At 34.7% G+C, this 13,010-nt stretch overlaps 1 protein-coding gene across 3 annotated transcripts in view; it reads left to right on the plus strand.

The window, feature by feature from the left end:
* LOC149778803 (formin-binding protein 1-like) overlaps positions 1 to 13,010 on the plus strand; it is a 131,920-nt gene that overhangs the window by 77,686 nt on the left and 41,224 nt on the right. For all 3 annotated transcript variants that reach the window (XM_089939559.1, XM_089939561.1, XM_089939560.1), the window contains exons 7-9: positions 3,586 to 3,714; positions 6,129 to 6,275; positions 10,282 to 10,500. In XM_089939559.1, the coding sequence (XP_089795685.1) occupies positions 3,586 to 3,714; positions 6,129 to 6,275; positions 10,282 to 10,500 (495 nt within the window). The remainder of the gene's footprint in view (positions 1 to 3,585; positions 3,715 to 6,128; positions 6,276 to 10,281; positions 10,501 to 13,010) is intronic.

The raw sequence follows: 13,010 nt of genomic DNA on the forward strand, positions 1-13,010 counted from the left end.
TACCTCTCTCTCATCTGGAGAATTCCCATCATTTTTCAAAACTGCCATTGTAAAGCCTCTGCTGAAGAAACCAACACTAGACCATAACGATTTAAAGAACTACTGCCCAGTTTCGAATCTCCCATTCATATAAAATATCTTAGAAAAGGTTGTTCTATCCCAGCTTGTATCTCATCTAAATTCAACACAATAGACCATGACATATTACTTCACCGTCTCCAGCATGTATTTGGCATTCATGATACAGCCTTACTGTGGTTCAAGTCCTACTTTGGTCAACAGGACACAAATTGTATCTGCAAATGGAATACACTCCAGCCCAGTTGATCTGTGTTGTGATTTTCCACAGGGGTCTGTTCTTGGACATGTTCCCTTCATTCTGTACACTCAGTCGCTCTCAAGTGTCATAGATCATCATCCAGTGTCTCACCAATTGTACGCTGATGACACCCAAATATACAAATCTAGCCACCCAACTGAAGTTGATGCTACCATCCAGGGTGTAGAGAGGTGCATTTCTGATGTGAAATCATGGATGACATGTAACAAGCTGCAGATGAATGATGATAAAACTGAGGCCATTCTGATCACAACAAAAAGACTTTCTCATTCACATCCTTTACCTCAAACAATAAATATCAGCAACGCCAACATTAAATTCACACATTCAGTACGAAACCTAGATGTTACTCTGGACAGTACTCTCACATTGCACCAACATGTCATGAACATATGCAAGGCTGCATATCTTGAGCTGAGACGCATCAGCTCAATTCACAAATATCTTTGAGTTGATGCCACTAAAACACGTGTGTTCATTAGTACTTTCAAGACTGGACTATTGTAACTCCATTCTGTCTGATTCATCTCAATATCTGCTCCAGAAACTTCAGAAAGTTCAAAACACAGCTGCTCGGATCACACTTAGAATACCATGATCAGAGCACATCTCCCCGCTGCTCTGTACCCTACACTGGCTATCCATTCGATCCAGAATCAAACACAAAATTTGTTCTCTGTGCTACGTTTCACTGTCAGGCTCTAGTCCAACATACCTATCCGATCTCACCCATGTGTACACACCAGCAAGATACTTAACGCTCCTTTTCTGACAATCGTATACTCATTATTCCCACTATGAAAACAAAGCCATATGGACAGCGTTCTTTTGCATACCAGGGCCCAGCAACGTGGAATGACTTGCCCACTGAACTTAGACACAAAGACACAGTGATCACATTCAATAGGGCTCTCAAAACTCACTTATTTTGACTGCAAGAACAAACTTAAAGACTTAATAATGTTTCCTACCTGAAATATTCTCAGCATGTTTTTTATTTTTTAATGTTTTTCTAATTTCATGGTGTTCGTTTTTGTAATAATATTATTATATGGTTTTTTTTTTATCTTATAGGTGTTGTCTAATGTTGTAAAGCGCTTAGAGCTTCTAAAGATTAGGCGCTATACAAAGTCCTCATTATTATTATTGTTATTATTATTAGGACTTGTCGGCCTGGTGTCAGGATAATGTGACTGGATGGGACATCATGCTACATGTCTGCGGCATGATACCCCAGTGCTAGACATCACTATAAACTGCCACACTTAAGACATCATAGCGATATGACTGAAAAATTGTTAAAGCTACGTTAAAAATCCAAATCACACACACACACACACAATATGGAGTTTTCACTAAAAGGTTTCTTATGCCTGCATAGCCCTAAATGAATATGGTGCTAATCTGAAATCCAGTATGGCCAATATGGCAGCCATCTTGTTTTATGTTATTGCTACTTCTTCTGAATGGATGGTCATATCAACATGCAGTTTTCATTAAAAGACTTATTGTGATGTCTCAAATGAAAATAGTGCTGATCTGACGTCCAGTGTGGCTGCCACAGCTGTCTGTCATCCATCTGTCAGCTGACTCAAGTTTGTTATCGCTACTTCTCTTAAACTATTTTGAGGATTGCAATGCAACATTTCACACATATTCATCTCATGATCTAGTTGGGCTTAGATAAAAATTGTGCTGGTTATGCATCCAATATGGCTGCCACAGTGACCACATCAAAATTCTTGTTATTACTACTTTATGAACATTGGGTTTTCACTCAAAAACTTCTTGTAATGTCCAGATAATCTTAAATGAACATGGTTCCTATCTGGCATCCAATATGGCAGCCACATGACCTTGAAAATCTTGTTATCACTGCCGCTCCTAAATGGATGGTTTTATGAACATGTTGTTTTCACTAAAAAGACTTCATACATGTCTACCTGGTCCTACATTGGAAATAGTACTGATCTGACATCCAATATGGCCACCACAGCAGCCATCTAAAAATCTTTTTGTCACTACTCCTCCTGAATGGAAAGTCATATCATCATGTGGTTTTAACCAATAGTCTTCTTTATGTCTACTTGGTTCTAAATGAATATTGTCCTAATCTGGGGTCTAGTATGGTTGCTTAACAATTTTTTATCACTATTTCTTCTGAATGATTAGTCATATCATCATGGTGTTTTTGCTAAAATTCTTATTATATATATATATTTTGTTGATCTTAAATTAATATGGTAGTGATCTTGTGTCCAGTATGTGGCCATCTTGAAAATCTTGTTTTTGCCACTCCTCTTAAAAGTAAAGTCACTTTGACCTGTATTTTTTTATCTGAGGGTCTCTGGCAGCATCTTATTCGTCCTAAATGAAAATGACTAACCCTCAACATGGCCACCATGGTAGCTATCTTGGAAATATTGTTATTAAATGAAAATGACTAACCCTCAACATGGCCACCATGGTAGCTATGTTGGAAATACTGTTATTAAATGAAAATGACTAACCCTCAACATGGCCACCATGGTAGCTATCTTGGAAATATTATTATTAAATGAAAATGACTAACCCTCAACATGGCCACCTTGGTAGCTATCTTGGAAATATTGTTATTTCTGCCCACAAATGGGTGATATATCAACATGGGGTTTTCTCCAATAGACTTCTGATCATACCTAGTTGGTATTAAATGAAAATGGTGTCAGACGTACATTCAGTATGGCAGCCATGACAACTGTTGTGAAAGTTTTCTTGTCACTGTTCCCCTTGAATGATGCTCATTATGACATGAGGTTTTTACCAAGACTTGTAATGATATCTGCTTTGCCCAAAATGAAAATGGTACCAGTCTGTCACCCAATATGTGCACCACAGAGGTTCAATTGAAGATTTTGTTATCTCTGAAAAATATCAGAGATAGTTTAAAGATTCATCAATTAAAAAGAAGAATTGTCTTATCTTGAATTTCATGAAATTCTTTTTGCCCAGTAGAGTGTCTGTCTCTTCAGGGGACTGTTGTTTTTTATTGGCTGTTTTCTTCCAGCAGCAGAGATTTTTATAATTGGAGGAGGAGATCAAAATTAACAGACATATTGTAATTATATCATGTAAATATTTTAGAATTTCATTCACTGTCTGCCAGTTTTCATTCATTTTATCACCTTTAATGCCATCAGCATAGGATTGATTATGCTCAAATAAGAAACTGTTGATGTTGCAACCATGCTGTATTTGTATTTCAGCAAAAGGCGATTAGCAGGGGAAAACAGCAACTATGTGATGAAAGTAAAAGTGAATATGCTTCCCAGTTACAAGAAACAAATAAAAATCAGAAAGATTTTTATACAGTACAGATGCCATCAGTGTTTCAAGTAAGGATTTTTTTAAACCAAAACTTTCAATGTTTCCCATAGCCTGGTTTAAGAGTATGCTGTACCCTGCCCTCCCTAGGTGTTACCCTGCCCTCAGTGGGGGCTGCCCTGTCTTAAATCTGTGGTGAAATCTGTAACAAATGATAATATTTTACATGTTTATTTTCAGTATCAACTTTGCACCAGTACTGTTTGCAAATATTATTTTTAATAGACTAGTGCTTGTGGAGAGGATTCACTTAGAAGAGACTTTGCCACATTTAACATACCTTGACAGACAACCAACAAATTGCCCTGCCCCCATTTGGGGCAAGACTGACTTTTAAAACAAAATTGAGTCTTCAAACTTTACCCATCTACTACCAGCTTTTAAGCATTGATCATTCAAGATTGCAATTAACTGCAAACAATCTCAACCCAGGCTGCAAGTGAATCAGTATGTAATGAAGTCTGCAGTACTCAACTCATCCAAGTTTTTTCAGTGGATAGAGACCTCAGCATTTTTCACCATGTTACATGTACAAAGTCAGATTTTAAAAGTCCACAATCCTTTATCAGGTATTTGTGCAAATTTCACTGTCAGCCAAAACTTTCAAATAAAAGATAAATGTATTTTTTTAGAAAATATTGAGCACATGTATGCTTAGTTCTGCTCTTGATATTTGTCAGTTGGTATACATACATTATTCAAAACAGTCATCCAGCTTTCAACATTTTTTAAACTATTCTTATGCTGAGTTTTTAAAAGTTCATTATTCAGTTTTATTAATACCCATTTTATCTTGCATGCTTAATTTGGCATTCATTACAACTGTTCAAGCCATATTTCATTATCAGACACAAATTCAAATTACTCAAGTTTCTTCTTTGATGTTGCTCATAGATATTTTTCGACACATTGAATCAAACTTTTATAAACCACAGTTCATTGAAGACCATTAGAACCCAAAAATCCTCAAAGAAAGGTGAATGTTTCATGTTACTCGTCTTCATATGAAATGAGAAAAAGAGGCAAAAATGAATCTGATGATTAGAAAATAACTGTCTAAAGTGTTCGCATTTTTTGGGAAGATTGATGGCAAACTTGGTGACTAGATTTTCATTTAAGCATGTATGATATTTATGGAACAGCCATTGAGGAAGTGTCTTTTGTAGTCAAACTTTTGTGTAGGAATCGGGAAGTCTCTGATGATCGGGGATGTGTCACTTGTTTGCTTATGAGAGAGAGTTTGAATGTGAAAATAATGGTTGATTGTTGTTGTTTTTTCAGGCAGGTAAAGAGAGGTGCCAGTAAACAAAGAGAGAGAGAGTTTAGATTCATGTACAAGAAATCAGTTATAATACGAGAAATAAATACATGTCCTGTTAGGGCTCTATTCAACAAAGTCAGCATAGTGCCTTAGTACTAATGTCCAGCTGTCCAGCCATCAGCAGTTTGGTTTCCATAAGAGAACTTTACAGTGAATTATTGGATTTTTGCCAAATTTGGTATTTGCTTTATATTGAGATGTTGAATAAGTGTGATTTTCAGCATTCCATGACATCATTTACAAGAATTATGCCCCCTGGTTTCTGCAGCATAGCGTTATGAAGATTTATTGGATTACAGTTAAATTAGGACTGTGGCTTTTATGTTGATGAGAACTTGATTTAACTCGATTTCTAACCTTCCATGACATCATTTACAGAAGTTATGCCCCTGACTTTTGTTTCCACTGTATATCTTTACCATTGTTTGTTGGATTGTTATCATATTCACCATCCAGCTTATTTTTACAAGACTTCGAGTTTTAATTCAAGCATTTCAAAACATTATTTACAGGAGTTATGCCACCATATTACCCATCCATTAGACTTGTGTTTCCACATCATACCTTTATCAAGGTTTGTTAGAGTTTGGTATATATGCTTTGGTTTTTGCAGCATAATTGTACTATGGTTTGCTGGACTTTAACCAGATTTGGTTTTTATAGTGATGATAACTTGAATGATTTCACTTTCAATTATTCCATGTCATCATTTACAAGAGTTATGCCCCCTGATTGCTTGTGCTTCTGATTGTTTTTTTAAAAGTATTTATTTACTTTGGATTATTGGTTTTCAGCCATCTTGGCAGGTACCATTATAATGACATGAATAGATCTAATTTCCAGCATTCCACATTATCTTTTGAAAGAGTAATGGGCCCTGTTTCCTATATCTTAGTTTAATGTCCTCGTGAGCATATTTTGGTGAGTGGGGCCCTTTGAAGTGTGCCCATTACTGATAGCATTGGTTCCATCATTTGCAATCTTAACTTTATGTCCTATGTGATAGCCTTTTTCTTTATGAAGTAATTTTGATACTGAGAACTTTGATGATTTTCAAATAACATTTTTGGAAGATTTAAAATTTGTGTCAATTTTCTTTTTCAGCAATTACAAGAACTTGATGAGAAGAGAATAAACAAGATAAGAGAGATTATAAAAGAAAGTGCAAATGTTGAAAGAAATGTGATACCAATTATTAATACATGTATTGATGGAATGATTAAAGCTGCTGATAGTATAAATGCTTCAGAGGTAGGTATTTAGATGTGTAGTAAAGATTGCTTATAACGTTTCACATCAGATGGAGAATTTAGAATGTTATAACTGAGCGACGTTACATCTGAATCCACTTATTTTTCAGAAATAATTATCTGCTTGTCCATGTCAGTGGTGTTGGACATAATGTAGTAACAAATTTATACTGCTATAATTACTGTCAGAATTCATATAAAATGGTAATACAATTTTCAAACAACATACATTTGTTTAGATATATATTATCATTAAAAAAGGAAGATAAACCCGTTAAGTTTTACCATCTAATGACAGTATTAATGTGCATATACATGTAGCAGTTGTTGAATCACAAAAATTGTCATTCTTTAACTAATTTGGCTGCTTCCTGATCATCACCAATTTCACAAATATAATCCTAATGGTACAGGAAATTTACATTTCAGTTGTTGCTATTGCAGTTTTGACAGTGTTAGCTTACTTAATCCAAGAAATTAAGATCTATTTTACCAGACTAATTTAGGCTTTGTGCACCATAGAAGGGGAGCATTAACATAATTATTGCTATAATTGCAGGGTTAGCGAGGCCATTCAGCGTCACTGAAAGTCATTGAGAAATGAACACCTCTATTCAAGGCCTTGAAAGTCATTGAGAAATGAACATCTCTATTCAATTCCTTGACAGTCATTGATATTTCACCTAGGTCATTGAATTTTAGAGATTTTGCACACAAAAATAAGTGATTTAAAATTTTACTTTCCAGTCATTTATTTTATGTTGTATGATGATTTGATTTTCTGTCAACATGCTAGCAATTCCACTGTTACCCTGATCCACATGAAGTAATCAGATATAATGGCTAGTGACCTTTTCACATGATGTCATTAACACTCTTTGACTTCACTAAGTTTAATTGTCACATTGGGTCCTGGACAAGACATTCTATTGTAGTTTGAACCATGCATCGAGGTAGTTTTACAAATACATGTTTAAAACTACAGGCTACCTAGACAATCCAACAAGGGCTCATTCTCAGCACAGTTCATCTTAGATGATTCAGTTTGTCAGATATGGCTACTAGCTGACAATAGTGATGGCAATTTAATATAAAGTTATTAATTACATCAGATTATTGGAGATAGAAATGTGTGAAAAGTGAGAATTATAGCTGATGCGCCTTGACTGAAATTGAGTGGATAACATATGTAATCAAAAATAGAACCGACATCATTTTGAAAGCTTGAAAATATGTTCCACTGCAAATGTATGTCAACATTTTGATCAATCAGCACACCCTATAACAAATTTATAACGTTTCAGACACTTGATATTTTATTTTATTAGGTCTGATCACCAGTGTAAGAGGACCAACTTGTGGATTTATAAACACTGATTAACTCTTTCTTATTCTTGAAGAGTGTTTTAAAGTATTTGTATGAATATTTTATTGAATACTCAGTTTGCATGTGCTAGAATGAGTGCAGTTGAAACAATGAATAGTAACACAAATTTATTTTCTTTGATTCATCTGGTTTAAAATTTCTTTTCTGAGTAAATCAATGCGAGGTGAATTCTAATATATGATCGGGGGTGATTTACTGCCAGTTTATCCTAGATAAAAACAAAACTGTGGATATATGTATTCACTGTCATAATTCACTTGAAGAAATGTAGGGATATCACACATTTATTTAATTTATGGTGCTATAAAAAGTGTTTATATTTTTGTCATGTTTGCAAATTCCCAAAGTCCGGAAAATTGTGACTACATTCTACTTTTAGATTTCAATTTTTAATAAGTATTTGTAATAATGAGGGTAAATAAAAAAAGTTAACTATTCTCCTTCAAAATGCATTATTCAAGATACCTTGAGCATAGCTACATATAGCCTTATAGGGGTTCATGTAAATTCAATAAATAATCTAAAAATAAAATTACAAAGTAAATATATTTATTTGATCAAATACCACTCTCTGAACAAGCATGCTTTGAAATTAATGGACTCTAAATCTTAATACAGTATTATTGAACAGATAGTAGATCAGACATAGTATTGAGTAAAGCACTAATTAAAGAAAGTGAAACTTAGGCAGTTTTTGTTAGTGAAAAATCTTATTTTGGAGCCAAAGTGTCCAAAATACATTACCCATGAGCAGTGAAAAATGTACATAATAAACATAAGGAACAGTTTCCTAACTTGTTCTAGCTGGCTAAACTAGCTATGTATAAACTAGCTATGTATGCTCCATCAGCAGGACCAAAGAACATTATAACAAAGATGTTGGGGTACGTAGTATTTAGGAAATTTTATTGGAAAATTAAACTCAGACATTGTAACATAGAAAATGTATTCACACAATAAACAGTCTTTAATGTGTATGAATATATGTGTGTGCGTATATATTATATTTATTTATGTTATTGATATTATATTTATTTATATTGTTGTTATTCGCAACGGCAGGCAACATAGATCAACAGCATGAGACATAATATTTACATTGGCTTTCCAATCAACATAAATGTGATGCTTAACATTTTTTAAACTGCAGTATCTCCTGTATTCAACAGTAGATCATCAGACCTTGTCCACAAATGCATCATAGGTAAATAACAGCACTTGAGAGACCAATGGTCAAGGTCACAGGGAGCCAATGTTTACTTTTTAGATGTATGGTCAGTTAAAGGCTTTGGATCAGTACTATATATTATTGCTATGGATGAATTGTCATTAAAATAGTAAATATGTTTACCAGGGAATACCAATTATTATGACATATGGAAGTCAGAAGGCTTAGGGTCAAGGTCATTGGTTGGTTTTCAAATTTTATATTCATTTCTGGACAACTAGATTAAACAGTATGCTCAGAGCATCTTTGGGGATGACAATTCCAAAAGTCAAAAGTCCAGGTTGCTGAGTGAATTCCTGTATACCCACTGAGGGCACAGGTTCTAGAGATGTATGATAGTGCTCAGTCTTCATTGCCCATACATGATTGTTATTAATTCTGCTGCATTTTGTTTAATGGCTGATTGGTTGATGGTTTGGTTGGTTGTGGGGGTGATTTTTAATGACACTTTTAACACATTGTCAGTGTCATGTCAAGGAAATGAGACCTAAGTGCAGCGTGAAGGACACACTGGGGCAACAGACAGGGCTGACCTGGGTGTGTACCAAACCCATTATGACATTTTGCCAGCTACAGAGGAATTGGATGATTAAATATTTAGAGGTTAAAGTCACAGGGATTGTCTGGTTGTGTGTTATAAAGGTCAAAGCAACAATATCACCAGCAATGACAAACAAAATATATATTTATGTATCTGGGGGAAGAAACAGTTGTTAAATTTAAAACCATTTAATTTTTTGAAAAACATGAATTTGTGAATATAGCTGTCATTGGCATGAAGATTGTACAAAGTTGTGTCATTTTTAAGGGTTTTAATATAATTTCATAGATTTTTAAACTTGTTGAGAAAAAAAGCAAGCTGACAGTTTTTGAAACTTTATTGCACCAAATGTTGAGTTTTCATGTTCAAGAAGTGCAAATTTGATGAATCTTTTAAAACTTGGCTATTATTTACAATGGTTTTAGTCCATTTGATTAGTTGAACTCTTTTCAAAGTGTTACTTACTCCAACATTTCACATGCAGTCATCCTTAAATACTATATTTACTTGTATCCTTTGTACACCTACCTGCAGACAGTGCAAACCCAGGTTTGCCACTGCATAATGCGCCAGTAGATCCTGGTGTATGCTGTTCGTTCTCCTTATGTCACCACATTATCCGTTCTCAGGATTTTCATTTCTGCTCAATAACTTTAGAAGGACTCTTTGATTTGAAACCAAATTAGACATTTAGAAGCCAAAGGTTAACTTTAATTTTCTCCATTTTATGACAATAGTAAGTAAGTGATTTGCCCTTCAGTTACGCCATATTGGCAGGGTATGTCTCCAGTGGATTTTTGTGTACTTTGGATGTGCATTATGCATGCTTAAATATGGAAATATATTTTCAGGATTCCAGATTAGTAGTAGAGAAGTTCAAATCAGGATTCCAAATTCCAGGAGATATTCCTTTTGAGGATTTAAGTAATCGGGTAACTGATAACCAAGCAAACAATGTTGCCAAACCTAATCCCACACCAGAGACTAGAAAGCTTCAACCATCAGGTGGAACATTGTCTGGAAAGACCAAGTCTAGAAAAGGCATATTTGGAATATTTGGTTCTTCAAAGGTTTGTATGTATTATCTAATGAGTTCTGAAAAACTTAATTTTGTTATTCTTCCAAAGTTTTTAATGAATGAATATAATTGTTGACAATGTTTTAAGTTCTTTGAAAGGAAAAGAACCTTGGACAAATGTAGTCAAGATTCAAACAGTGACAAGAAAAATGTAATCAGTTTAAGGCATTCTCAGGGTTACATCTAGGACATGCAGTCATGACCCCCCTCTCAATTTTTTAATTATATGCAGACAAAGTCAGACAGAAATAAGAATTGCATGCATCTCTTCATGTAGAATGTGTTAAGTATATATTTTTTATGTAAAAATCACAGTTGTTATTCTCACTGAATATGTTGTCCTTGTGTGGTTGTGAATCAAATCATGTGTTTCTTGTGTGTCATGTGCTCAGTTATGATTCATTAGTAAGAAAGCCACCACTCCAATGGCCTATTGGTTAGAGCATCCGCTTCAGATGCAGCAAGTCACAATTTCGAACCCTGGCCGAGTCATGCCAAAGACTTATAAAAATGGTACTAACAGCTGCCTGACCTGGTGCTCAGTATTAAGAGGTTAGTGTTAGGATTGGTTGTCCTGGTGTCCGGATAATGTGACTGGGTGGGACATCATGCTGTATGTCTGTGGCATGATGCCCCAGTGCTAGACATCACTATAAACTGCCTCACTGCAGACGTCATAGCAGTATGATTGAATTTTTTTTAAAGCTATGTTAAAAATATAAATAACACACACAGTAAGAAAGCCCAGGAGAGCACATAATTGATAATGAGGCCAACATGCAGGGACAGTTTGTTAAATGGTAAAGCCAGTTGTTGTTGTTTTTGTAGGGTTTAATCCCATTTTTCAGCACAAGATAGGCTATACATTGCAGTCAGTATGACTGGTGGAAGAAGAACCCTGGAAAACCCCAGGAAGAACCACTGACCTACAAGAAGCTACTGGCAAGCTTTCTCACATACCCATGTTAGCCATATAAAACCAGTTAAAAGTAGAACACGTTTTCATTATTTTAGCAATAATAATTCTAGTAACAGATTGCAGATATTTCTGTCAGTTGACACAGTGACAGTGAACAAAGAAATCCTTAGTCTTATCACGTACCAAATGATGCTAGAGATGGCGATGCTGAAACTGAGGCTTCATCCGTGTCCAAAAAATTAAAATAACTTTCAATTTCAATTCAGACTAAAAAAAAAAAATCAACCATGGCTGGAAATAAATAAATGAGATGCTTTGCAGTTGGTGTGTAAAAACTGGCAAAGAAAATTCCTTCAAATTAGGTAATACTAATTTCATGACATCATATACTCATTAAATTACCAGCTTACAAACAAGCAATTCAAGATTTGAAACCAAGAGAAAATCTTAAAATGACATGAATGACAACTATCATGTGATATGCAGAAAATACATGAATCTGTTCTTTAAGATATTAGAATCAACAGAGGAGTGGCACCATTTGCAGTGTTAAGTGTGTTATACTGAAATATACAGAACATATGTATTTAATGTTATACCATAGTAAACAGAACACATGATATGCATTAAGTGTTATACTGTAATAGCGATTTAAATGATCTCAATTTGTGTGAATTTGAAATAATGCGAGATGGAGGGAAAAATGCGAAAAAGATCGCTGCTATTGAGATAACTCTCCCATACAAATAGATTGTGCCACTGTTGCAGGCAAACATTACCCACAATGCCCAGCTCTTACGCCCCCACCATTCTGTTTATTGTAGCCTCAGTGCTGCATATGTATGTATATGTACAAATTGTTACAATTTTGGAACATTTATTAGTGATGGCATCTAAAAAATGAGCAAGTGATGGTCCAAAGAGACCAAGGAAGGCTAATTCTTTAGAGGTTAAACTTGAAGCAGTGAAGAGGTATAAAGCTGGTCAGAGTACCACCATGATAAAGCATGCTTTGAACCTTATTGAAAGTACATGTAGAACAGTACATATACGTGACAGTACTGAAAAAATAAAAGTTCGTGTGAAAATGGAACCTCCTTTCAAACCAGAAAAGTTACTATACCCGCCCCAACATAGTGGACAGGATGGAAAGGATGTTGGCAACGTGGCTTGATGAACACTACTGTTCTATGCAGCTTTCATTTTTTTATTACTTGTACATATGTTCTATTGATTAAAATTCATAATGTCATGTTTTTCTTTTATGTTTCCTATGTTTTAAGTTCGTTTCCCTATGGTTTTTATGAAACCTTTTATTATTTTTTTATTTTAATCTACTTTGCACAAGCATCCCCTAATTTTAACATACTGAATTTATACAGAGAAAATTATCTCAATTTACGCGAATCTCAAATTATGCACATGCTTCAAAAATGTAACCCTCATGTAAATCGTGATCACACTGTACAGCATTATACAGAACACATGATATGCATTTGTTATACTGCAGTATAAAGAACTTGTATATTAAGTGTTACACAGCAATATACAGATAACAGGATACAGAAAGAGTTATACTGTAC

The sequence above is a fragment of the Sinohyriopsis cumingii genome, chromosome 17, assembly GCF_028554795.1.
Source record: "Sinohyriopsis cumingii isolate HCF-2022 chromosome 17, ASM2855479v2, whole genome shotgun sequence".
NCBI classification, from domain to species: Eukaryota; Metazoa; Mollusca; class Bivalvia; order Unionida; family Unionidae; genus Sinohyriopsis; species Sinohyriopsis cumingii.